The sequence below is a fragment of the Copidosoma floridanum genome, unplaced genomic scaffold, assembly GCF_036245765.1.
Source record: "Copidosoma floridanum isolate Cflo_tuat_1 unplaced genomic scaffold, Cflo_Japanese_pri ptg000021l, whole genome shotgun sequence".
Taxonomy (NCBI): Eukaryota; Metazoa; Arthropoda; class Insecta; order Hymenoptera; family Encyrtidae; genus Copidosoma; species Copidosoma floridanum.
This window is the reverse complement of record NW_028321898.1, coordinates 21,851,086-21,878,694: the sequence shown is the minus strand read 5'-3', so window position 1 is coordinate 21,878,694 and position 27,609 is coordinate 21,851,086. Positions and strand designations below refer to the sequence as shown.

The following is a 27,609-nucleotide window of genomic DNA, read 5'->3' as shown; positions in this document are numbered from 1 at the left end:
GTTCGGGTATGAACGGTGTGTCCCGGAAGATTCGAGGATAACAACGTTGTCAGGGCTATCTCGAGCGGGGGCCATTAGGGGCCATTTACGTAATAATGCAGTCTTGCATTTTGATGGGTTCTCGAGGATTTGCCCCTTCAACCCTCCCTACCCCCCTGGAAGTTCACAGAGGGCGGATTTCCACGGTTAAACCGAAGCGCAATGTTGAACTTTGGAGCGAAGCTTCCGGAGTGGCTTGCAAGTTCTTGGATTTTACTTTCAATTAGCCCTCACTGCGGATGTGTTATTATCCTGTATAGTTTGATTTATAACTTGGTACGAGAGGATTGCTTTGGGTTTTCCCACAAGTTTTCTTCGCGGTGAAAATTCGTAGGGGTTGCTCGTGACTTGGCAAAAAAAAGGACAGATCGATGATTTCATAACTTACACGGTTTAATACATATTGTACAAGTGAAAATTAAAAGACAAAAGCTCCGCCTCTCTCGCCCACGTATACCAATGGAGGTGGCAAAAAGAAAGAAAAAACTTTCAGTCGTCGAGTTGGCAGAGCAGCGCGACGCCCCGTTTGACCCAGTGGGCAGCCGGCACCTCGGTATCCAGCAGAATCGAGAGCACGTAGTTAGTCGAGTGTCCGGTGGTCTTGAGGGTGCCAAACCGCTCGGACGTTATGTAAAGCGGGCAGAGGTACCTCCCGCGGTCCTTGATGTCGGCGCGCTTGCTCGGCTTCAGCCAGACCAGGGGCATCGCGTCGTGCAGTACCTTGGCCCGAGCCTCGCCGAGCTTCATCTTCCCCACGTCCCAGCGCGCCCCCGTCAGGTACATGCCGTACACGTAAACTCCATCTTCGGGACCCTGCTTCGACTCGTGGCGCGGTAAGACCTGTCGCGTTGGGGGGAAATTGGGCAATTGTACTTTTTGGGCAACAGATTTTTTTTTTTTTTTTTCCACTCCCACACGTGTTTCCAGAATCAAGGAAAGTTTCGAAAGTTTTGACCCCCTATCTCAGATAAATTTCTCAACTCAAAAAGATGTACACGACACGTTTCTTGTGTAAAATGGCAACCATCGATCAAGTTATCTGTATGGGATTTGAAATCCATTGGATGAAAGTTAGATTAGTTCAAAAACTAAATTCACACTCGAGCGCACAAGTTTCTTTTACGTTGACAAACTCTCCTGTGTGAGTAGCCTTAACCACTTAACCACCCGCAAAAAACAAAAATGTCTTGGAGTATACACGAAACCCCACATTTGCGCCCATACTAATTCCGTACTCCGCGTAACCGCGCCCTTGATCGAAAAAGTGGGGGGACCCTCACCTGAAAGTCAAAGTCCACGAGATCGATCGAGATCTTGTACTTGCGGGCGTAATTCTGAGCCGCGCCGGTGAGAAATGCGTGCACAAAAGAGAAGCCCGAGATCCAGAACGTCGGCGGTTTGCCCTGGTCCATCCACTTTTGGAAGAAAGCCAACCGATCGAGAAAATCGTTGACGAAACTCGCGAGCGGCTTCAAACTCGGGTAGGCGCTAGCTCGACGCCACGAGGGCGGTATCTTCCCGGAGAGTATGTACACCGACATTGTCTATCATCATACGTTGCGAACATTATTTACCCATCCAGACCACGTATATTTACGTATGTGGTGCACCTACCTCGAGATCGGGGGTCATGACGATCAAGCCCCGTACCGCGCGCTCGAGCATCACCAGCGAGCCTCTCACCTCCTTGAGCAGCACGTTGTAGCGCTCCATCTCCTGTATGAGCACCGTGTTCATGGATTCGGAGTAAGAGGCCGGGTGCAGTCGCTGGGCCTCTTCGATGTCGAAGAGCTCGGGCAGGCGCTCGTAGATGTCGGCTTTTATGCTCAACAGCAGCTCGTCCTGCTTGGCTGCGTCCCCCACGCTGACTCCGCCCTTTTTTTTTTTTTTTCGCGACAATCACAGGGAAAAATAATGTTTCGGGTTTCGTTGAAACTACTTATGATGCGCTATCGTGTCGATGCAAGGGAAATCGCATCAATAATAAACAATTTAAAAGGAAGGAGTTTGAGCTGGGGTGACTTTTTTTAAAAATCGTTTGCCAATAAATTTTATTCGTGATCTGAGTTTCCTCGAAAATGAGCTAGAAAAAAGCAAAAATATAATTTTCACTCGACGTAAATTCATCCGTACCTGCATGCTGGCCAGAGAGTCGAAAAAGTTCTTCGATATGTCGAGATCACGAGTTATGCCAGCATTCATGTTCAGGCCGAGCACTTCCGGCGGTGGGTAGTTTGGGATCAATTCTATCTGCCTTATGTAATCCTCGTACTCGCATCTGTGCCCACGAAACGGATCGATACACGCGTGAGCTTTTATCGGTTATACGAATATACTATGTTCATGTCAGAGAAACAAAAAAAAAATCCTGTACTATTGACCAAAAAATCGATACGAGTTTTTGTACTTTTTCGGTAGCGAGTACTCGCGCCCCGCGCCGGCCAAGAACACGTAGTCGGGGTTATTGACGACCTCGGCGTTGTAAAAGTCGAGGAGGATCGTGGTGAGGCACCGGCGGTCCCGATCGTCGGTCACGCGACCCCCGTAATTGCACTCGCCCGTGAGGTACAGTATCGCCTTGAAGGGCACCTCGTCGTACTCGTTGATGAAGATCTGCAGCTGCTGCGCCGATATCTGAAAGTCCGACTCGTTGAAACCTGCAATACGGAATTATTTTACTATGAGTACTGTCAATCGCTACCGTGAAAAATCACGGAAAATAAAAAAATACTTTAAAATCAAGGATATATCTTGGGGAAAGCTCCAAATAAATAAAACCACGCTCTCTGGCGAGTCGCCGTTAAGCTTGAAAACGAGACCATACATTTTTCGCTCTCAGACACTGCTATAAGCAGTAAACGTCGGCGAGATAAATAACAAGGAGGGTACAAGCGTGGCAGTGTCTTGGAAAAAAAAGAAATGAAGAAATAATGAAATGAAATATGAAAAAAAATAAAACAAGAATTAAAAAAAAAAAAAAAAAAATTAAAAGAAACAAACCAGGGGGTATAAATGGGTCATGGGACCCACGGTAAGAACGAAGTTCTTTAAACATGATATAAGTATGACGTACTTACGAAGTTCAACTATAGTGAGTACTGAACTAAATTTTCTTATTTTTTTATTTTATTCGTTTTTCAAGTTTTTGTTTCAGTGAACTACATGAATACAGCTTCGTTTTTCCTATGGGTCTAGCGACCCCCTTGTTACCTGAGAAATTGTGTGTCTTTATACTCATCTCTTGTATAAAGAACTTCGTTCTTACCGTGGGTCCCATGACCTATTTATCCCCCCTGGTTTGTTTCTTTTAATTTTTTTTTTTTTTTTTTTTTTTTTTAATTTCTTGTTTTATTTTTTTCATACGTCATTTCATTATTTTTTCATATTTCATTTTATTAATTTTTTTTTTTTCCATTTCTTTGCATTTCCTTTATTTTATTTTATTTTTTTTTTTTTCTATCTAAACTTTTTTTTTTCAATCCCTTTTTTATTTCATTTTTTTAAATTCCATTGTACTTTTTCATGTCTTTTTTGATTTCATTTCATTATATTTTCATATTTCATTTCATCAATTTTTTTTTTCTCACGTATTTTTTGCAGTTGTATAGCCAGTTAATATAATTTTTATTTTATTTTTATATAATTACTTAATGAAATTTTGTCATCATTTGTTTATCAAATTCAAAATAAGCGGCCTTAAAAACCATAAAAATGATATGAAACTCGAAATATACATTTATAATGGTCTTACATAATTTATTTATTATTGATTTAATAATTTACTATATTTATATGATTATGTGACATTGTAACATAATTTGTTTGTCGAATTCGAAATAAGCGCCTTTAAAAACCATTGATACGTTCTTCAACTCTATTGTATTTGATTATTTTAATAATTTATTTATTTATTAAATAATTTATTTATAACAGTATTTATTAGCATTATTTTAATGCCAAAAAAACATCAGGTTTGAAAAAAATCGGTTGGTATTTTATGCATCACATGCATAATTTATTATTTAAAAAAAATTTTATTTTTTTCAGAAGCAAGAGACTTCTAGTAAGCGACTTCCGTTTTATGGAAATCTGTCTTTTTTTAAATAAGCCCCCAAGCACGCGATGTAAAAAATAATTAAATAAACAATTTATCATTAGTTAAATGTATTATCAGTGAATGCATATGAAAATGAAATATTATAGGTACGAACCACACGATAAGTACAAGAAACCGAGTTTTTGTTGTCGGCAGCTCTCGTAGCAAAGTGGGTAAGGTACCCGACTCTTATACGGAAGGTTGAAGGATCATATCTCTTCATTGAAAAGTGTTTTTTCCGCCCTCGGGTGGTTTTGGGAGGCTAGTACTTCCTCGGGCAAAAAAGCAGTTTTCCGATACTCGTTCGAAAAGTCTCCTTTACGAACCTCGTTACGGACCTCGCCTTCGGCTCGGGCCGCAAACCTCTCGGTTCGCAAACAAAGACTTTTCAAACTCGTAGGAAAACTACTATTTTTTTTTTTTTTTTTTTAGAATTGTAAAAGACAAAAATTCAAAATGTAATAAAAATTATTGTGGTAAAATAAAATTAAAATTCGTTTGAATATTAATTGCTTGGGAGTGGGAAGGGGAATGGTAGGCAAAGGTGTGGGAGAGTAGTGGGCGACCCTACGCGACGGTTGGAAGATATATGGTGGGGCGAGGGGAAATGTGTAAAAAATTAATCAATACACACGTGTACCCACCGTATGGTATGTTCCAGCCCTGTGGGCCGTAATTCCTGCGCTCCTGCACGACCGCGTGAAAAAAGCAGAGCCCGTAGAGGAGCCGCGTAAAGGCTCTCTCTTTTCCGGGGCAGCCGGTGAAAAACTCCAGGTCCTTAACCGGCTCGGAAGCGTATGACCTCGCGAGGTTCTGCCGCAACCCACTCGGGGGCTCGTTTGTCATCTTTTTTGCATGTACTGTATTAGCTACATCCATAAATGAAAAAAAAAAAAAAAAAAAAAAAGAAATCATGTATATGTACCTTTACGCCGTTCTGCAGCACGGCAATCGGGAACTTGTCCGATGGATAGCTCGTAAGCCAGAGTCTGAAGTTCCTGGAGGTATTGGCAAAGTCCAGACCTTCGCAGATCTTCTCGAGCTCGGACATCCATGAGACCGCCAGGTGGCTGCACGATGATGCAGATGTATACGTGAATAATTTATTAATAAGGTGGTACGTATATCTTATAGGTAAACATATTTTATGGTTTTAATGAATACCAGCCACTCCCCCCGCGAAGTTTTCAAAAAATCACGTAACAGTCTTTCATTTTCTCAGTTATTTAGTTTTATCATAAAAAATATCCTGAAATTAACACAAAAATTTCGAAGTATTGATTCATTTTACAACAATACAGATAAAAACTCATAAGTTCATTGGGTGTCAGTAAGAATTTCGTATAATCTGTGCCACATTCTTATTTAATTGAATCATGATTTACGTTATTTTTTCCGTTTAGCGAGTTTTTCATATGATATCAGCTCTTCCAGAGTTTGGCTCTATAGATTGTACGAATAGAACATAAAATTAATTGGTTATAATTTATTTATTTACTTATTTATTTATTAATAGACATCTGCTGCGTATTGTTCAACAAGTGTAGAAAGAGACATCAATAATTAGTGTTTGGCAATCGCACGATTGTTTGGGGCGTATTTTGTATGTTCAATAACAGACTGCTCAGTAATAAATTGAGAAAAGCAAATTCATGACCATTGATAACTGCATGTTTGACTAATACTGCGCATTGACTTTTTTTAATATCTGAATGTAGGGCTGCACTATTATTTTTGGGCGTAAGGATTGTACTTTTTGGCATCATTATATTTTTTTTATTTACTTCTTTACAGCTTATTACTCGACCAAAACTGCATGGATTGCAAAGAAAACTTTTTTTCAATTAAAAACTGTTTATTCCGGGAAGTGTCAAGAATAGATGCAAAATTTTTAACTGAATACTTTTTACATTGCGTTTTATAAATAATGTTTTATTATGTAGCATTTTGCAAGAAGAATGCATTCGTAACGTAAAAATAGAGGGTCAACCATCGAAATTTTGAAAAAAACTTAATTATAAAAGTAAAACCTTCTTTTTAATCTCGTAAGACGTCGCACACTGTGACCAAACAAACTACTTTTCCAACAATGAAATAGCGCCTGCTGTGATCATCCAATTTGAATAATTTCTTTAGAGATTGTAGATAATAGCCTACAGAATATGGAAAAAATGGTCTAAACAAGAAAAAAGGTACTAGTAAGCAAAAAGGACACTTAGGTAGGTATATTTTCTGGAAATCAGAACAAAATATGTTAAACCATGTCAGAATCAAACAACAATAGTCTTGTTAATACGGAAAAAAATACAGAGAGTTACTTTATAATTCACAGGGGTTGAGACCTCAGAGAGCCACTCGCAACCAAGAATTTTGCGTTTAATCAATATTTAGAAGAAAATGTTTCGTTAAATTAATGTTTTACACTTTTCGAAGTCACTAATCATAAATCTACTGTAAATTTTGAACATTCAAAATGAAAGGCACATATAGGGGCAACAACTTGGCCTACATGGGAAATTCGGATATTTTCCAACTACGTACGTTTTTTTTAAACATAAATTAACATCTCTTCCTATATTTGTTGGGCAATACGTGGTTTAGATGTTAATAAACTATTATAATAAAATAAAATATGATTGGTAGAAAGATATTGATTAAAAAAAATATGGTTGAGATTATATAAATGTCTTACCGATTTTTTTGACAATATTCGTAAAAAAATGTGTACCTAATAGTCTAAAAAGTTATCGTTTATTCATTTTTTTTTTTTTTTTTAAATATTGTCTTTTTCTTTTACAAATGTAATTTCAAACGATGTAAGTCAATTTTCAAAAATCGTACAAAATACATGTATATCGTGGGAGTTGTTGATGTTGGCTTTGACCCATGGTTGTATCATCACTACTTATAAATAGTTCAACACATCATATATATTTGTAAAAAATGTTAAATAAACGTTCAACTTACCTTTACTTTATTTGACACACAAAAACCGATTGTACAACCCTGTCCTTTGTATAAATAGTTGTATTGCATTTCAAATTATTCAATACCTCCCTTTGTTGTATGAAAAAAAAAAAAAGAAAAGATTTTGGACAAGTTACTCACACGTTGTTCAAGCACACCCACAGCCCGTCGTCTTGCGCTCGCTCGATGAGGCCACGAGCAATGGGACCCTGGCCCTGGCCCAGGGATATCGAGAAGAAGCGCGACAGGTAGTCCGACTGCTCGGCAAATTTGGTGAGAGCACCCATGGGATCCGAGCCCGGGGACAGGATGAATATCAGAGGCACCAGGCAGTTAGAGTCAGCGTACGAGCGCGCGATGTCAAACGCCGGGGGCGTCACGTAGCGCGCGTCCATGGACTTCCTCACGAACTGCACGACCTGGGGGCATCGGCTGGTTGGAGGATCACAAGCATCGGAATCGAGGATATTCGGCCCCTACCTTTGGGATGACCTTGTCGGGCCGGAGCATCCGCATGACCACGAGTTTCTGGAATTCATCGAGCCGGGACTCCCAAGGCTCGGGAAGGATGGCGTCTTCTGGGTTGACGTTGTCGTAGAACGGCTTCCAGGTGGTTGGGTCGAACTCCCCGGGGAGTCTGGCGAAAGTCTCGAGGTTCGCCGAGCGTCGAATCTCATCCCAGGACTTGTCCGAGAGCCAGGCGGGTGCGGGGTTTGGTCTTGCGCTCGCGAGGGGCAGGACCAGCCCGCCCGTGAGGAAAAAGGCCATCTCGTCCCGCGAGATCAGGCCGTTAGCTTGCATTATCGTCGTGCAGAGGATGAACGAGTACAGGACCTGGTATGGCCACGGGAACAACCGGATTAGGATGACCAGCTGCCTTGGGATGGGGCGAGGATGTGCTCTCACCTTGTCCTTCTCGAAGAGGGACCGGCAGACGTTCTGGTAGAGGTTGTAGGTGAAGGTCTCGCGGAGAAAGGCCAGCCTCTTTTCGAGCACGTTGCTCTTGTTGGCGGTTTCGATCGACATGATGTAGAGGTTGATGAACCACGCGAGCGAGTACTGGTACATGGGATCGATGTTGGGCAGATCCGTGATCGTGTAGTAAAGGGCCGCACTGTGCTTGGCTATGGGCTTGTAACGCTGACGAAAGGCCTCGATTTTCAGCTCCGTGTCCTTGGCCGTGACTTGCTTGCGCTGGATGTCGATCGACAGAGTCTTGGATGAGTCGAGGATCTGGATGGCCTCCTCGTCCTCGAGGATGCTCGCGCCCGCGGTTGACAGGGTTCTCAAGATGTCGTCTTCCACCTGTTTGTTTTTTCATCAATATCATCATTCGAGCAATGCTCCAAGGGAGGGGAAGTACTAGCCTGCTTGAGAGCCTTCTTGTTGGCCGCGCTCTCGACGATCAGGTACTCGCGCTTCTCCTGGAGGTCGGGGCGCTCCTTGGCGACGACGATACCGAGGAGCTGGTCTTCGAGGCCCTCAATGGTCAGGGCGAAGTTTATCAGAGTCACTTTGTTGAACACCTCGGGTAGGTAATGTGGATTGCGCAGCTTCGTCGTTATGTAGAGTTGGAAGTTCAGACTGTACTCGAGTGACTTTTCGCCGAGTGTTATATACCAGGTACCGGCGACCTTGTAGATGTTCTTGGTGAGGATCGGATCCAGGGGAGCGTCAAGCTCCTCGCCCACGTTTTCAATCAGCACCGGTTTGCCTGCGTGAAAGTAACATTGTTCTTTACAGGTACTCCACCAGTACTACCAGATTAAAATGTTTCATTTGGTGCCACAAAATAGAACCATATTCAATGCACTGCTCGACAATGTTCATGTAGTTGGTATCGGTGAGCTTGACAATCTCGAGGGCGTTGGCCTTCTCCATGCTGCGTATCCACTTGTTGGCTTGGCTCTGAGGGTCGATGAACAGGCTGCAGCGCTTGGTGTTGTCCATGATGATGGCGTTCTCCGTGGAAAAGGAGTCCCTCGGTAGACCGTAGATGTTCCACGAGTTGATTTTAATCTCAGAGCCGAGGACTCCGACGAAGCTGTAGTCCTCGGATCGGGGGATCTGCAGCTGGCCCACGTACTCGGTCCACTTGGAGAGGCTCTCGAGACGGTAGGCGCTGGTGTACGGTCCGAGGTAGGCTATCATGCCGCAAGATATGAGCACGTCGCCAGGAAGACAGTCGTAGGCTCGCTGTAGATTCGCGGCGCACTCAATCCAGCGGTTCTTTTCTCCCCCCAGACCACTGCGAGAAACCAATTTTTTTTTTTTTTTTTCAAATAGATTCTACTAGAGTCGATCATGACTGTCACTGTTTACCTGATGAGCTTTTCCGCTCGAATGAGCTTGTTGCTGCAGAGGATCACCTGATTTTCCAGGTCGATCTTTGTCTCGATGGTCCGGGCGAGGTGGGCATTCAACGCCGCCAGTTTCGCGTTGAGGTCCGCCAGCATCTGTCGCTTTTTGTTCAGTAGGTTCATCGTTTCTTCGAACATTTGCTCTGCCTCGGCAAGCTTCGCTTGCTTCGGTTTGACGATTTTTATCACCCGGTCGTAGAGCACCAAGGCTCTTACCCACTTGCAGAGTCCTTCGGCAGCTTGAGAGGCCTTCGCCACCTTGGACGGCTCGAAGTTTGCGTCCTTCAAGTAGACTTTTTCGATGGTCTGGAATTTTCATGAATTGAGAAAGTAGATCTTTTTTTCATGCCCCGGGTACGTACCTGCATTATGCTCGGGTTGATGTTGTCCTTGTCGTAGTCTCGAAGGTAGTCGAGAAATTTAAGGTCACTGAGGATGCGTTTGCTGGGGCCCCAGTAGTCCAGGACCTTTCTGCCCGTGGTCGGATCGGTAAGACGATCAGGTTGCACGCTCATCATTATGCACACGGCCGCCATTACGAGCTTAACGCCCTCTGGTGGATTTTTCATCGACTTTACGAGCGTTATGTCGGCCGGTTTCAGCGTGTTCAGTGCAGCTACAAAGAGTTTTTTTTTTTTTTTTTAATTTTAGTCTGAATAGGAGGAATGAAAAATAAAAAGTATCCTCCGTCGAGTACCAATAGCTTCGTCGAGGATGGGCAGCGCTTCGGCCAAGTCGGCTTCGCACTCGGCTTTCAGAGCACCGGCCACTTCGGCCTGCTTGTTCGCGGCGTCCTCCTCTTTTTTAACGATTTTCGTGGTCTGCTCGACCGACAAGTTTTCACTTTCGATCTTCTTCATCGTTTCCATGGTCAGTTTGGCCGATTTCTTGAGCTGAGGCTGCAGAGAAGTGAGGGTCATCTGCATCTTGGTGACTTGTTCGGCCGCGAACTCGAGCTTCTCGAGCCCACCGATGTACCGATCTCTAGCCAACGATACTTCCTCCTGTTTCTCCTTTATGAGCACCCCGAAAGCCCTGATGAGATCGAGAAACGCCGCCGATGTCACGTACGTCTTTCGGCCCAGTGTTCTGTAGAAACGGTCGCTCATCTCCTTGGCGCAATTGTGGAAGTACTTGCACGCGATCACAGCGTTGGTCTTCACCTCTTCCGCCACGTCGATGTTCGTGGTGCTGCGAAGCGCGACCTGTTCAAGAGCCTCCTCCGGCCAGATTTGAAACCAGTCGATCGTGCAGCAATTCACGAAGCTAGGGTACATCCTTAGACGCGTTCTAAACGATTCTCCGATAGGACTGAAGCAGAGCATCACGTGCAGCTTCTCCTTGCAACGATTCACAAAGAACCTCAGGATCGAAAGGACCGAGATGTCGAGGTTTCGATTGCCACCCTGAGCTGCCAATCTCGTCATCTCAACGACCTCCTGTTTCTCCTCAACGTTAAACAGATTTGGAACTTCACCAGAGTTCAGGAGACCGTCGATGTCCGACAGATAGGACTCGTCCTTGATCTGAGCTTCGGTAAATAAAAACACCGTATCTTTACCGCTACCGGCGATTTTCAGGACTTTTTTTATGTCATCCCTCCACTCGTTGGTCCCGTAGGAACTACCGATCTCCGGCTGGAATAATCCACTGCCGGTCATTGTGGCGGCCAGATTGGTTAGCGATTGCCGTCCAGATCCACCTACTCCGACCATCAGTAAGCTTCCACCGGGAATCGCTAGGATCCGGCAAATCCTTGCAAGATGCTCGAGAGCGTAGCGGAACATGACAATGTCCATTTTATTTTTGTGAGTACTGTTGTACTCCTCCAAGCACAACAGCGATACTTTCTTGTACTCCTCGATTGACACGATCTCCTCGTACTTGCGATCTTCCGCAAGCGCTTCGGGGTCCATGAAATTACCAAATATCAGATGCTGAAGACTCTCTTCGGTCAGTTTTTCGTCGTACCTCGGCAGATCGGAGAACAAGTTGTCGAAAGATTCTCTGAACGTTTTCTCGACGGCTTCCCTGATTCTCCCGAAAAGCCACACGTTGTCGGTCGCATCAATCAAACGGTCTCCAAAGACGCGTAGGATCTCGTGGGTCCAGAGCCGTATGAACTTGTCCTTAGTTTCGGCCGATTCCTTGCGGATCATCGTACAACCGGTTATCACGCGAGAAAAGTCGCGAAGATTGAAAAGGTAGTGCGATTTCGCGGGAGTGGGTCGCAGCTCTGCTCTCGCGCCCTCGAAAATGAATGTCGTCGCGTTCACGATGCTGTTGACCGTTGTGTTGACGTCGGATGTTGTGAAGCCTCGTCTTTTCAGTCCAAAAAGCGCGACGTTGGTGAATATGCGAAAAATGCTGTCATTTGAGAATTCACTGATTTCGTACAAATTGAAGTGCCTCAGGAATCTGGCGTACAGCTCTTGACGACTGCCACCCGGCGGGGCCATTGCGCAGACGAACATGATGTCGTAAATTTTGACCACCTCGGGCTCCTTCAAGTCGTACCAATGCTCGTGGTCGAAATATTGACGGAGCAGTTCTATGGCTGGCTGGGCGCCGTAGATCTCTTTTGCCGGCATGTTAACGTCATCGATGAAACAGACGCATTGGGTGTTCGCCATGGGACCGTAGTGGCCTTTTCTTCTCTTGAACAACTTGGATATCACAAGATCCTGCGTCTGCGCGGCTGTTGTTCTAGCGGTGAACGTTATGAAATTGGATAAAAACTCTTCACCGCTCAACTTGTTGATCATCAAATCTTGGATGTAAAAGCTTTTTCCCGTGCCGGTCTTGCCAAAAAGGAGAAATTTCTTCTTGTACTTTATGTGACGCCGGAAAATGTGCTGGTACTTGACCGTATCCATCGTCGGGATGAGCATCTGGCTGATGCTCTGGGTTTCTACGATGGGCTCGGCTTTGACCACGTCGAAGAAAAACTTCCACATGCCTTTGCCCTTGAAAACGAAATAGTTGTCGTGTATCAGACCATCACTCGGCAGGGAAATGGTTTCACGGAATTCTTCGGGAAGCGGATGGTTGGGATTCTCATTCCTCCAGATAGTCGTGATGAAATCATTGTACTTTTCCCTCGATTCGACGTCCAGCGTTCCTCCGATTCCCCAAACCAACGCCAACAGAAAAGCAGCCTGTAGCCAAAAATCGATGTACTGATTCAAATCCGTACCGTCGGCGTTCTCCTCGACAGCGTCATCCATGAACATGTCTATCAAACTCAAGGTCGACGTAATCTGGTTGATCTGACCGCTAGTCAATGTCATAGTACACTTTCGCTTGGTAAACTCCAGACAGATATCAAAGTACAAGTCGATCAGTGTATTGATGGTGTTCTCGTGATTCTCCCTCCAGGCTGGATTGGCACTGTTGACCCACGACGTGACGGTCGGTCGCCAACCCAACACGTGTGGTTCGATGTAAATCATACCACACCGAGAAACCGTGGCTGGAGATGCTTGCGACAGATCCATGACCTCGAAAATCATCGACATGACGTTCGTCATTTGCATGACTTCTCCCGAGGTCAGGCACAATTTTTTATTGTCGTCCAGTACGGTGTTCAGGTTCTCGATCCAGACCGCGTCAACGGGCCCGTCGAATATCAGCCATTTCCTGTCAGCCGACTCTTCACTGCAGAACCTCCTGAAGGCAACGGCGCAAACACCGTCCGTCCATTCGGATGAAACGGGATCGAATTGACCGTACAATTGGCCCATTGTTATCGACTTGGGATTTATCACCACGTATCTCGTGACCGCTCCGTTCTCGTCTCCCCACTCGTGCATGAGAGTCAAGGCGTCTGCCAGGGTGTGGAGTACAGTCGTTTTTCCTGACAACAGTAAATTTCGTAACAGTAGGCAAGGAGTGACAAAAAAAAGACAAAAAAACAGAAGTCAGTAAGTATAAAGTTATATAGCCCACAATATAATTATGAACGTTGATATACATATCTTTTATGAAACGATAATTTAAGTAACCAACTGCGATGCGTATCGAAAGGTGGTGAAATTTATTGTTGATTATTTCAAAACAATTTCTTACGCTGATAAAATCTCTTACTTCCGTCACATATTTTTCAAGAGCGAACATTATGAAGTTGATTTATTTCCACGCATAACGCGCCTGTAGGAGTATAACTTAAAAAAAAAAAGCAACTCTATTTAATATAATTACCTCCACAAGGATCACCGACGAGCATGAAGCCATGCCTGACAAGCATCATCTCGTAAGTCTGTATGATCTTCAGCAAAAACCCATCGGTCGTCTGGAGATTGCGTTTCTTCGCCACCTCGTCGATGGCCCTCAAGAGAACATCGTAGTTTGGCGTCGGCAGTTCAACACCAGGAAACAAATCCGAGATGATTCCTTGGAAGAGAGGAACGTCGTGGGCGAGAAATTTGGGCAAATTGACGTCAATGATCGAGCGCAGCAGCAGTATCGACTCGTTCTCATTGCTGTACTTGAGCTTCAGGTTGCCCGCGGCGACTAGGACCGTCTTAACCGCTCGCATCCCGTAGTCGTAGTGGCTCTGTGAACTAAGTATACCGATGATATGCTTGAGTTCCATTCAAAATAATTAAGTCATGTTGACATGTTCACCTCAACTGCTCGGAGCACAGCTTGTACGTGTAAACGATCTTCTCGGCGAGTGCTCGGGCGTCGACGAACCCGTACGAGTAGAGCGTTATTTCTCCTGTCATGGGTATATTATGTATTATTAAGTGAGTGCGTGATTCATGGTCCATTTAATTAAACCATAAATATATCATACAAATATTTAAACACTGTTAAATTACAAAAAAAATTACCTACAAATATTTAAACACACATTGATTGAGCTTATCTTACACATTGTCGGTATTTGCTGGCTTTGGGTCACTCTATTGGTGTGACTTCAGTTAGACGTATCAAATCTATTTTTTGAAGTTATACTTCTATAGGCACATTATGCGCGAGGGTAAATCTACGGTTTCAGATTTTGACCTTAAAAGTGTGTCAGAAGTGGATTTTGCTTGGTTCGCCCCCCTTTCACCCAAGTCGAGGCTCTTACCCTGCACTATGTTACGGATGACCCCACTGGTGGAATGTTAAATTACTGCATCTTATGGTGTGGTTCGTAATGTATTTTTTTTATAAATTTTTATTTAATGTATATTAATTCGTTTGGTTTAGCTATAAATTCAATTAATAAATATTTTATCTAATAAAATTTTTTTTTTATGTTTTTTTAGGGAACTTGGAAATTAGTATATTTTAGCAGAGCAGCTTTCCAATGTAGAAATAAATATTTATTCCTATGTAATTAATTTGTTAATTTTACAATAAATAGTTGTTTATACTATTTTTCATATTTTTTCAAAAGTTTCAAAAATTAGAAAAAAATTGTTTGTACTGTACAAATATAATAATTTGTTTTTATTGTGTTTTATTCTTTTGCAATTTTTTATTCGTGATTAAAGTGATTTTTTTTTCCTCAGGATGTTCTTCACATAGTTAGTGGGGAAAAAGTTCAGAGAAGTGAGAGTAACGCTAATGTGTGCAGTAAAGCTAGCAATTGTTTTTCTGAGTTGGATGTACTCACATACATGCTTATATGCACACTCCATTCCCTCTTTCTTCTTTCTAAATTCATTTAAAAACCAACTTATTGTGGGTCTATTTGAAAATTCGATAGGTTTATCTGAAAGTAATGTTTTGTACCCAAAAAATTGGAATATTCCTACAAATCATATAAATGCCATTTAACGTGATTTTTTCATAAGGTTACATGGTAAATACCGATTTTTTAAACATACATAAAATAATGTTACAGTCAAACGAGCTGCAATGTTCGTCGGTATTTTTTATGCTATTTCAATGTACGTTTAATATTTGAATTAAATCTGTCAAAAAAATCTATGTGTGATAAACGTCCTACAGGGACATTTACTGGTATGTATTGCTATGCTATTGAAGAAAGCGATACTACAGGATGATTTTTCTCAATTTTCTATATAGAATTATATTTTGGGTATTAAATATGGACTAGGAATAAGTGTTGGAGCGTATGTGATAGATGTGAGCGTGATGTTACAGATGCAATCAGCGTAGGCAGTAGAATGTTGTTCTAAAATCACCAAAATATTCGATGAAAGTGTATAATCTTTTACTGGCCAGCCTCCATATTGTTTATATCGTTTTTTGCCATACTATATTGTTTATAATTGTTCTGTTATTAAATATTAATTGAAAACATATCCAATCAACGTAGGTATCCTCATTTCTACGATAATTGCACCACCTTCGTACACAACATTGTTTCATAGAAGGTATTTTTATACTCAAAATTATATTGTTTGCCATGTAACTTTATAGAAGTATAACTTCATACTTGGGTACCCAAGTACCCACTGTCGACTGGTTTTTTTTTTTAATTTAACACGATTAACACGATACGGCGATGCAGCCATAAGACATGTGGAAAAAAACTACAGAGGTACTCGCAAAACAGTGATGAGTGTAGGGATCTCAAACCGGAGCCCTCCCGGCAGGAAGCAAGTACTCAACCACTTAATCCACTGAGAGCTCTCATACGTACAGTTGTTACTAGCCAAAAAAAGTAATAATTTAAAGTTTCTTAGGCAATTTTTAATGAAATGATAATAATCTCTGGTATTTTGAAATCATGTAAATAAAGTGTGTCTAATTAATTTGCGATAAAAAAATACTGGGGTAAACCACTTTACTTTGTACAAAATTGCTACTGAAAACTCACCAAATTAGCATGCATTATTATGGAATGTATCACTAAAACGACTATAACTCCAAAAGTAAATGATAAATCTCTACAAATAAAAACTGTAAATTAATGTAAATCCAATTTATGTGTTACACACGGCTATACGTATTTTTTACGAATGCCAATAAACGTATTTAAACTAAACTCGTGATAACTTAACATGTATATATAATAGTAGGGTTTCGCCCCCTTGCCCGCTTCGCACGCCAACCCAACAATACTCTATCTCAAAATAAGAGTTAGGTAATATATGTATAATAATTACTTTATTTTTAGTTTAAGATTATGAGTCATATGATTTCACATTTTAAAAAGTAACGAATATTGCATATAAATATTTCGTATTCCAATACACTGTATGAAGCATTATATTTATTGCAAAAGATAAAATGATATTGCTCAAATATCTGTGTTGATCCATGTACTAGATCCATCTCGGATTCGATACATATTAATCTGAAATCTATCATATACTGTGATTCTTCTTATTCAGGATAGTATAAGGAACAATTGTTCAGAAACAGAATTTTCGTAACAGAAGTTGAACTAAAAGTTTTTGTTGAATTTTACGATATTTTTGTAACAATTAAATTTTACTCACAGAAGAAAGTTATGCACAAAAATTATTATAATTAAAAAAAAATGCAAGTTAATGTAAACCTTACTATTTTTGATAAACAACAAAAAAATTGTCGTGTCAAAAATAGTAAATTAAAATAAGATTGAAAAATAGTAGATCAAGAAAAAAAATGCCATCCTATTGATATACCGCATATTACTCTCACATTATTTTATAAAGCAAAATATTTTCGGAAAAGTTATTTCGTACCTTTACACAATTAAATGTTCAAAAAAAGGACTACCATGATAACATTATTGTTGCATTGTATCCTAACGAAAAATTATTCACTACTACAGATAAATTGACAGCTTTATTTCGGCAGATGTTCCACTTGATTCACACATCAACATTCATACAAGAGTATCCATCACAAATCTTACTTTCGTATGGAATTATATATATCATTATTTACAGAAATCGTAAAAAAAATTATTAACACAAATGTAAGTTTCTAGAATTAACAAGAATGTATCATGTTGATAAAGTGATCACCTAAATGATAATTTGGCTGCGTATTTTTTGGTATTTTTATCATGTAGTCATAAATTATGACTACTAATTCGATTTTAACAACTACCACAAAAGGTATGAGGGGGGGCTGGACGGGGCTGATATTTTTGCTTAGTCAATTCAACAGAGAAATGTTGAGCTTTTTTCCTTATTTTAAAGGGGCTCAAGGAAAAATTCAAAATTTGGGGGGGGGGCTAAGGGGTTAGTGACTACATTTGGTCTTGCAACTATATAATATAAGATAGTATACATGTATTTACATGTTCTTCAATAGTAGCAGAAGAATCATTTACTTTCACACCAACTAAAACCACCAGGCCATAATTATGCACTTACTAGGTATGCTAGAATGTTTTTGTCGATTTGTTTTGTCCTTATTTAGAGAAGGGATCGCAAAAAATTAAATACCAATGAGCTGATATGAGGGCACCATCATCGAAACGGTTCTGAAGAGCACCTTCAGGTTGTCCGGAAGCTCGGAACGACCGGCGTAGCCTGGATTCATCGTGATGCAGACGTACACAGCTGGGTTGAGCTTCAGCTCGGTGCCCTTGGCCGAGATTTAATCCCATGACGACATGTTTCGATATTTTGGGTGAAGATGATAAAGTACCTCGAATATGAAGGTTTCGAGTTTGGCGCGCACGGCTTGGACGATGCAAAGGATCTGCTGGGCGACGACGGACAACACCTCGAGCTCGATGCGGTTGAACTCGTCGAAACACGCCCAAGCCCCGCACGAGGCCAGACCTTTGAAAAACTTGCCCATGTTTTTGTAGTCGAGTCCCTCGGAACAGTTGAACACGACGCACTGGACCGCCAAGGCGCGCGCCAGGTCTTTCGTGGTCTCGGTCTTACCGGTACCCGCGGGACCTTCCGGGGCACCGTTCAGGTGCAGATAGTAGGCACCGATCAGGGTTCGATAGCACCTTTTATCGAACCACGAGGACATTGAAATGAAACACTTATCCTCTTTGCCTCTTTATACATACATACGCACATTCGATTGAGAAGTAATCAAGTATAAAAGGTCAAACCTATCGGTTAGGGGTGTTATAACGAGTCGAGGACAATTTCCCAAGTACTCGTAGGCGAAAGGCACGCTGGCGTTTATTATCCTCACGATGACGTCGTCCTCCCAATAGTAGCGCAACTGCGCGAGCCACTCGAAATCGGTCTCGTTTGTAATCTTGTTATCCATGAGCGACTTGACGACGTCTTGCGCGTGCACGTCTATCGTTATCAGGGCGTTTAACGTCGTGCGGTTCTGCTTTGAGAGCTGACCTGTTGAACCCCGATCGAATCTCAATCTCCTTTCTCGTACACCTTAGTTTATTACACCACATTACGCGAGCACTTGAGCTAGACATTACTACCCTCGTTGTTATCCTAGAAATATTATTTTCCCCCATTTCAAGTCTCTCGGTCATTGTTGTTTGCAAGTAGACGATGATCAATGTAAGACCTTATTAGAGGAGGAATCAGTTTCAATTAGGACATTTCTTTTTCTCGTGCACAATCAAAAGCCAAGACAATAGACCATTGTTATCGTACACGTCGTTAAAATCGCCCAGGGAATTATCAAAGTGCACTCGCTTGAAAATTCAATTAAAGCTCCCCCACTTACCCTTGACTAAATTAACCACGTCTATAATTTGCTTTCTCAGGGTCTGATAGAGCGTCTTGATCGTCGACTCCATGTGCGTCATGAGCGCGCCCTGAACTTGTATGCTCCAATAAATTTGGGAGACGCACAGCACGACCATGCCCGGCCACATTCTCACCCAGTCGACTCGACGATTGACCTCGTAGTCCCGATAGCTCAACAGCACCTCCTGTCTCACCGAGATAACCATCTGTTCTTCGACCTAAGATGAACGACGGTTGTGTAACAAGCTCGAGGGAATCGATTTTTTTTTTTTTTCTAAAGTGAAAAATCTTGAGTGTATATCGTGTATACTTGTAGAAGCCACCTCTCGACGCAACCGCGAGCCGCTTCCGTCGATATCGTTTCGACGAAATTAATTTCCTCCTTGTCGTCGCTCACCATGGAATAAATGTTGAGCTTTTGGTCAAATCTGAAGATCGTAGTAACACTCGTTTGATAAAAATGACAAGAATTACCATGAATTTTATTTCATACAGGCATGGGTTGTTCAAACAATGGAGGAAAAATCGGATAACTGTACTAACGCGGTTACCCCAAGCCGGCACAAAACGGGGAAAAACAATAGGACCGCGACAAAAGAGAGCGATGAGGGGAAGTGAAAAACGCGTACCCAAGTTTAGCGATGCCCTCGAAGCACTTCTTCAAATGAGGCTGCACCCGCAAGGGGTCCTTTGTCTCGGAGAGTATCTCGAGCATGTCGTCGTTGCTCAAAAAGAAAAACCGCGGGAAGAAGAGCCTCTTCTTCTCCAGGTAATTCGTCACCCCGTCGTTCACCCGTTCCATTATTTCGTTCGACTCTTTCATCGCTTCGTAAAGACCCGCCTGAGGAGATACAATGCATTGTTTCGATCTCTCGGCTATTTCTATAATTCTCGTACTCGAAATCATCAAAAGCAATTTTGTCCACCCACCGAGCCAGCTGTCACGCGAACACTCGGCTCCCTAAAGACGCTCTGCATAGCCTTGCGGAACGTCCCGTCCACCTCTCCGAACAGTATGCCCTCCTCGGGGAGTTGGGCGACGATGTCTTTGCTCGAGAATATCGGCAACAGATACATCCATTGCACTTGCACCTGTTGACGAGAAAACCCAGTCTCTCGATTGACATTTTTTCGCTTTTACGTACTGCGATCGAAGGAAAAACTAGAAAACCTTGGCCCACTCGTCCAGGGTCATTTGAATCCGAAGTATGAGCTCGTAAAACACCCTGACCTCGGCAGCGATGGGCTTCACAAATGCCGAGCCTCGCATCGCTTGAACTTTGACAATCTGTTCCTCGAGTAGGGCTTGAATGTCGTCCAGCTGCGTGAGGATGTTGACTTTGGTGTCCTTGAAGGGCATCGTCGAAAAGTACACGTCCTTCCACTCGGTCTCCAGTCTCTCGAGTAGATCCTTCAGCCCAAGCTCTTTGGTCGCTCCTACGCTCACTTGCTCGTACCTTCGATACGTACCGATTGTGGATTATTGTTGCCCAACCGCTACTGTGAAAAAAATGCTCACGCACAAGTCAATCTGGTCCATCAGGTTCATGCCAACGATCTTCCGAAGGGTCGTTCCGGCGTTGGGCGTCAGGTCGAAGCCCGCGATTTGGCTCATCTCGTCCCAGTGACGCTGGGTCAGCGCTGGGTTGCAGAAGCACATCACCAACGGGACGTAGTGCTAAGGTGATCGGTAAAAACATGCAAACACCGATCGTATATATAAAAATGCACGTAAAAATGGTCAGAGTTTTTCGTGCCTACTTTGAACCACTTGACGTTTTCGAGCAGCTGGTGGCACAGCTTCATGGGCGCTGGCTGCTGATGGTAGTCCGGGTCGTCGACCGAGCCGGAAAATCTAGCAAAAAACCAAAAGTAAAAAAAAAAAAAGAAAAATCTCTTACTCCCTCAAAAAAAGGTACTCCCGGCTCACGCGTAAGGGCAGTTCATGGCCAGCTGCATCTTGATCCTCGTTTTGAAGGTCTTGCTCATCTTGGAGAAATCCTGGAAGTACTCGGTCGTCTTGGCCTCCACGAAACCAGAATCCATGAACTCAAAGGGCCCATCGAGCCAAACGGCGAGGTGCCTCTGCCACTGGTGGGCTCTAACTATCAGCGTGTAAAAGGGCATGATGGCCTGCTCCTGCAGCTCCACGATACGGGGGTACGAGGTCTTGGGGAAGCCAAAGAGATCCTGTTCCCGGTTGATCCAGTCAACGTCGGTGCTCATGCGATCCAAGTCGCGAGCAAACTTCCGCATAAACTCGATGTACTCCCCCACCCGGTTCGCGTCGTCCATGGCGTCAATCAGCAGTAGCCTGTGGAGTTTGTCGTGGTTTCGGAGTGGCTAGCTCTTTGGCCTGTGCACTCGCGCGACTCACCTCGGGAACGTATCCTCGACCCTCTTGTTGAGCTCGTACATCTTCCTCTGCAACCTGTCCTCGAGCTCGAACTTTTTCTGCTCGTACAGCGCGCTGTTTTTCTCGAGAACGGGCTTGATGTTCTGCAACCAGTTGAACGTCGCGTTGTTGAGCTTGACGTGATCCTTGGCCAACGAGGTCATTTCGAAGAGCGACGACAGCATCCTCAGCGACTCCGTGACCTTGTCGTGGAGCTCGTTCAACTTGACCATCTGCACGTGCAGCATGTACCGTCCTTTTGTTTGTTTGTTCGACAAACCAAAGATTCATCCACTGGTTGTACTGTATGTATGTACGGAGGGTAAATCGATCGGTACCGAGCTCGAGCAGTTCCTTGGTCTCCTCGGGTATATCCAGAGCTCGATTTTTTATGGCTTCGTATTCGGAGCAGACGCCACTGTTGAAATTCTTGTGTCTGACGACGAGCTCGTTGATAATCACTTCCCTCACTTGGTCCGCATACAGTTTCAGGCCGTTTTTCGCGTTCTCCTGGTGCAGCTTGCAGTTTGGATAGTACTCGTTTTCCGTCTACGCGCGTTCAAACCACGGATTTTTAATTCCAATCGAAATGAACATCAGATATGTATACATCCACGTCAAAAACATTGGTGCTGAATCAACACTGAAATCAGTCGTAAATTCCACCGTTGATTCTGCTCTGATTCAATTTATCATCAACTTAATGCAATACCCTTTAACTACTGAATCAACTATAGCAATATAAAAAAAATTTCTGCAGTGCTAACATTGGAAAAAAAAAAATGTTTCCCGATATGAATTATTATAGTCTTGAATCTCATGTTTTCAGCGCTGATTCAGCATCGACGTATTTGACAGGGGGGTACGCGTGTCCGAGCCAACCATCCCGTGGACGTCGGCGACGGATCTGTTGAACTCGTCGAGTTTCTCGAGGCACGCGTCAAAGTCCTCGCCCTCGACGATCCTCGCCACCTGCCTCCTCTGCATCTCAGGGTCGTACACCATCCGAAACTTATCCCGGACACCCTCCACGTAACCAACCACTGGAGCGAACGCCGCGTCCAAGACCCCGTCCAGCTTCTCGTGACACTCGCTCAAGTACCAATCAGGCAATCTTGCTGCGCCCTGAGCCTCGCTGCGCCTCAGCCTCACCAGAGATTCGACCGTAGGCAGTTGCCGGGCCGAGTGGCCGATCGCGTCCAGAAACGAGTGGAAGGTCGCGTACACCTCGCGCAACAACGGACTGACAAACAAGTCGTTGTTCTCGCATTTCAGGGTCAGCTGTGGGATTGTTCAAGGGGTTAATGAAAAACAGGCTGTACCCATTATGGAGGGATGTGACACGCATTTACGACGAGTAGCGGTGCCGAGTGTCGCGGTTGGCTCATCGCGGCGAGGAGGTTCTCCACGGTAGCGGTCATCCGATCCATAATCTGCAGGGCAAGCAACCCACCGCAGCAGCGAGCCAGTCCGGGGGCGGCCTGGCAGGCGCGCGTGTACTGGCCGACGAGTCTCGCCACGTCGCTGTGGTAGGACACGGCTATCGTGAGCGCGCCCCGATCGAGCTCGGCGTTCACCTGCTCGGCAAACCTGAGGAACGGAATCACCCGATCGATGCCGTTTCATTTGTTTACTGGGGGGGGGTGAAGCTCACTCGTGAAAATCAAGGTAGCCCAGCTGCCGGTGCTTGGAGAAGTCGACGATCAGAGGAGGTAGCTTCCTGGCTGCTTTCGCGACGATCGCCCGGGGGACCTTGTGCGACAGGTGGTACCTGCTGGCAAAGGAGCGCCGATTGCGCAGGAAATTCGGGTAGTTTTCCGTACGTCCGTCCAGCTTGTAGGGCGGATCGGGCACCCAGTCGCCTGCACCCTCGAGGCTTAGGACGCAGGTGAGGCAGATCCGGTGCATCACCTCGAGGTAGCGCTCTTTGACCTCGCTCATTTGGTCCTCGAGGATGGCCCAGTACTTGTGCCGGAGTCCCGGGGGCACGGAGTTTAGCATCGCCTCCTCCCACTCCTACTGGTTTTCAGGGCAAGCAGTTTGGGAGGACATCCAAGGATAAAGCGTTTATTTTACTTTTTCAATATTTTCTTCTTTTTTTTTTGCTGGCCTTTACTTCCAACAAATTGACTATTGTAGCTAAATAATGAACACGTGTATGGGAATACCCCATTTTAATGAAAAAAGTTTTTTTGAGCCACACCTTCGAGATAAGGCTCATTTTGCTCTCAATGTAATGTACTGTGAGGAAATAATTTTGAACACTGGTTTCAGTGAGGGTGACACCCTTTTTCCGCGATTCATATGTTAAAATTATATCTATACGTATCAACCATGTAGATTTTCTCATAGTACATGGCGTTACGAGTAAAATGAGCCCTATCTCGAAGGTATGCCTCAAAAAAGGTTGTTTTATTAAAATGGGAGATAAAAACGGGATATTTTTTGTGGATTTCCTCATATAAAAAAAAAAAAAATAAAAAAATAAACAAAAATGAATCGTATCACTCAAACTCAAAGTATGAAAATCATCCCTTGCAATTAAAATCTCCCACATACTTTTCGTTTCTCCCCTTCCCCCGACCAAAGTGCAAAGTCATCTCCCCTTTCAGCTCATTTATACGAAAAACCCTCGTGAGCGGAGGTTGCACACATAGGCACAGTAGCTTACTGGAAGGAGTCCATGAACTCTGAGTCCCTGCGCCGCGTATTCCCGCATTTTATCGACGCAGACTTGCACGTTCGGATGCAGGCTGCACTCCTCCGGGGGTCTTTGATCATATTGAATGCGCCTGGCTCGCTGCCGCTCAGCCGCAAGCTCCAGTACCTCCACCGCCGCCCGCCTTCTCATCTTTTCAAACGAAATGTACACGTATATATGCTTTACACACACGTAAAGAGGCTTGGAAATGTATATGCATATGGTCATGTGCAACGAGATTATTTCATTTTACGGCTGATCGGGTCGGCCAAGCATTGATTGAAGCGGTGAGCTTGCAAGCTCCCCCTTTTTACTGTATGCACGTATAAACATTTGTATCTGTGAGTGCTTTCGTCAAATATCCTTGGCTTTTAAAAATGATTTTAAAAATCACTTGCAAACTCAATACATACTCTCGTGTATGTGATGTTGTTGTGGACGTTGTCGATGGGTCGTGAACTTTCTAACCTTTTCAATAAGATATCCGTCCATCTTATGCTCCGTGCTCTTGGAAACATCACTGAAATCGGGAATCCGTTGGGGTCTCGGGTGCAATAAGTCACCCCTCCTTTGATCCATCTCTGGGATTTCTCAAAAGCTCCTTTAGCGCGCATACGCCTGAATCAGGCCATGCGGAGTGGAAAATTGATTTTTGCACGTGTGACTAGTCTGTGCATATACTGTATACGTCCGTTTGTGAAATCATTCATTCGAACGCTTCGAGATGGATTTGGGTTTCAAACGGTCGCGCTCGGTCTAAAACTAAAACGTGATGACATCTACCGGCTATGATTATTAGCTCGTTGATGATTTTTGAATCACGTGTTGTGTCAAAAGTACGGATATACATTGCTCTTTTCATATATTTTACATTGAGATTACCGTTTATAAAAAATCAGTCATTCGTTAAAAGTATTGGGGACTCAACATTGTTTTTTTTTTTTTTTTTTTTACCATAAGTTGAGATCTTTGAAATGGTGTTCAAACAAAATTGAACCAGAGTAGAAAGTGAGAATGTTGTAGCGAGGCATCCACCTGCACCGAGAAAAAAAAAATTTTGTTTCAGGAACGGGAAAATATCATCTAGAATGTATAATTCTCCTAAGATGGTATTGCGTTACCATAAATCCTATTACAAAGTATCGTTTACCTAGAACTGTTCTAGTAAATACCATCTTGATCCTTTTTAGACATTTTTTTCCAGTATGCGTCTATTACCTGTTCACGAAGCACGTAATCGATACTACGAAGAGGAGCGATTTGCATCCCTCTTCCTCTCCAGTGTTGGCAGGAACACCGAGTCGATGAGCCCTTTCGAGCCGTTTTCCGCACGTACAGCATCCACGTCGATTTATTCAACCAGATGCGCTCGGTCGATTTATGCAAATTTCCCGAAGCTACAAAAGTTCAGCACCATGAAATCGAGCTTGACTCTTCTTTGCCGGGGACAATTAAATTTTCAACAGAACAACTAAGAAACAATTGCACTGACTGACGCGCGTGTGTTTCTCGATCTCCCAGCGTTCAAATTGCGCGACCGCATGGAGAGAAAAAAAATCTCCACCAGAGAGATTGTCGTAAGAAAGTAAAACGGCCCGTGGATGATAAAAACACACATATATCTCGGGAGGCAGTGTATTCCAGAGGAAAAAGGAAACCGGAAGGCCCATCCAGAGCCCACCGCGATGACGCACGGACTTTTGTGTGCCTCTCCCCAGGAGAGAGGGGGAGGAGGTGAGGAAGAAAGTCTCCAAAGGATCTAATTCACGGGGCTTTGGGCCGCATTCCAGAGACTCCCGAGCATTTGTTTTTCTCCTCCTTCTCTCTCCCTCGACTCTCGCAGTGACCGGCCACTCAGCGCGGTCATTATATATACTTGCGCGCCTCACCGCGAACTTCCAATTGACGTCGTTCGAGTTTTGCGCTAGAAAGCAACAAAAGCGTGAAAGTTTTCGGTGTACATCCACCCGAGATTGCTTTCGTTTAGCCGGTGCTCGCTCGTTGGCGTGGCACAATTGATGCGCTATTGTTTTTACTGCCAGGGGGATATAGTACACGTATCTACATGTATCTTCCATGGTGCAGTCCCTGTGTGTGCACATGATGATTCCATACATCTTTATTGTGCACAAGTTATTGTTAACCAATGTCAATCAATGCTTTGCACACTTTTTTTTGTACTCAATGTGTATTTTCCAATTTTCTCAATACAAGTATTTTTTGTTCACAGTTATCTTGTGTAAATATTGTTGTGCATAATATTTTGATCACAAATAAGTTTTTTTTTTTTTTTTTTTTTTTTTATCAATATTGGATAAGTACAAAATTTATTATGTACGTTGGTTTGTACATAGATTTTCAGCACATAACATATACACCCATGAATAAACACATTGCTTTGTACATACGTTTTCGTTGTGTACAAACTTTTTTTAGGCACAAGTGTATTGCACAAAAAAATTTTAATATAATGTAGGCATTAGGTGTGCACGTAAGAATCGTGCATATAATTATTATGTGTTAAAAAAGCTGTACACAAGAGACTCCATTTTGTTCACTAATGTGTCGTGACACAAAACATTGTGCACAAAAAATGTTGATAACAATTGGCAGACTATGTCCAGTACACACAAGAATTGTGCACATTTTCATAGTGTAAAAACTTTTGTACACAATATGTCATGCACACAAGCTGATTAGAAAATATTTTATACCAAGATTTTTTGAGCACACGAACGTTTTGTGCACATCCCATTAAAGTTAAAAAATCATTGCCTGTGAACAAAACTGCGCGGGATTTAGGCACAAAATATATTGTGCACAAACAAAATTTTAATAAAACGTTGGCATTATAGGTGTCCCGTGCACGGAAGGATTGTGCAGGTATAATTGTTATGAATTAAAAATCTTACACAAATCGTTATTCACATGAATTTGTTGATATGATTAGTTAAATTTTGTGTGATCGTCATTCATTAGCTTGTGCACGTGATATATTTTGTGTTCAATAGTTTGTACATAATTTCGTTGTGGACTGAACACAGTTTGTTAAAAAAATAAAATAAAAAAAGTATGGGTGCACAAGTATACCCAGTGATACACCGCAAATTATGAAGGAATTAGAAAAGAAAGCCATCAGCGCATAATATACCACTCCCGGGCGTATGTAAAACTATTTAGCAATAAAACGCAAGCTGATGCGGGGACACACAGTTATATTCGCATCTGCTTCTGCCTGGGCCTGATGATGATGATGATGATGGCTCCTGGTGCAATTACCTCAGCAGCGGTGATCACAAGAAACAATTCCCGGGAGATAGCTTATATACCCCCCCCTAATGCCGCATATCCTAATCTATATCTACTGTTGATATTGTTCAGCAAAACCAACTTTCATTATTAATAACAGAAGACTGCGAGGGGGTGCAGCAGATATCTATACCTTCATTTTATTGTACTCGGAT

General features: G+C 43.2%; 1 protein-coding gene across 1 annotated transcript; it reads right to left on the bottom strand.

The window, feature by feature from the left end:
• Nucleotides 1–528: 528 nt before the first annotated feature.
• Dhc62B (Dynein heavy chain at 62B) lies at nucleotides 529–24,724 on the bottom strand. The gene is made up of 35 exons (XM_014356266.2): nucleotides 24,606–24,724; nucleotides 24,116–24,287; nucleotides 23,099–23,460; nucleotides 22,797–23,034; nucleotides 22,327–22,725; nucleotides 21,783–21,993; nucleotides 21,427–21,700; nucleotides 20,980–21,363; nucleotides 20,811–20,904; nucleotides 20,573–20,727; nucleotides 20,221–20,506; nucleotides 19,980–20,141; nucleotides 19,679–19,890; nucleotides 19,360–19,477; nucleotides 19,027–19,267; nucleotides 18,437–18,683; nucleotides 18,013–18,328; nucleotides 17,808–17,949; nucleotides 14,089–14,182; nucleotides 13,663–14,024; nucleotides 10,160–13,318; nucleotides 9,825–10,078; nucleotides 9,425–9,768; nucleotides 8,902–9,350; nucleotides 8,470–8,816; nucleotides 8,009–8,407; nucleotides 7,583–7,936; nucleotides 7,244–7,521; nucleotides 5,061–5,205; nucleotides 4,780–4,981; nucleotides 2,447–2,696; nucleotides 2,173–2,317; nucleotides 1,654–1,914; nucleotides 1,320–1,583; nucleotides 529–879 (listed from the first exon to the last, which is right to left on the bottom strand). Exons 1-35 carry the CDS (start codon nucleotides 24,722–24,724, stop codon nucleotides 529–531), a joined length of 11,790 nt encoding a protein of 3,929 aa, XP_014211752.2.
• Between the last annotated feature and the right edge of the window lie 2,885 nt (nucleotides 24,725–27,609).

What these genes read in the sequence shown, in the direction of transcription:
- Dhc62B (XM_014356266.2), bottom strand. Translation starts at nt 24,724, where the DNA reads ATGGATCAAAGGAGGGGTGACTTATTGCACCCGAGACCCCAACGGATT. An exon ending in CGTCGGTGATCCTTGTGGAG is followed by an intron (nt 13,319 to 13,662) that starts GTAATTATATTA and finishes TACTGTTGTCAG; the next exon opens with GAAAAACGACTGTACTCCAC. An exon ending in TGGGTGTGCTTGAACAACGT is followed by an intron (nt 5,206 to 7,243) that starts GTGAGTAACTTG and finishes ATCATCGTGCAG; the next exon opens with CCACCTGGCGGTCTCATGGA.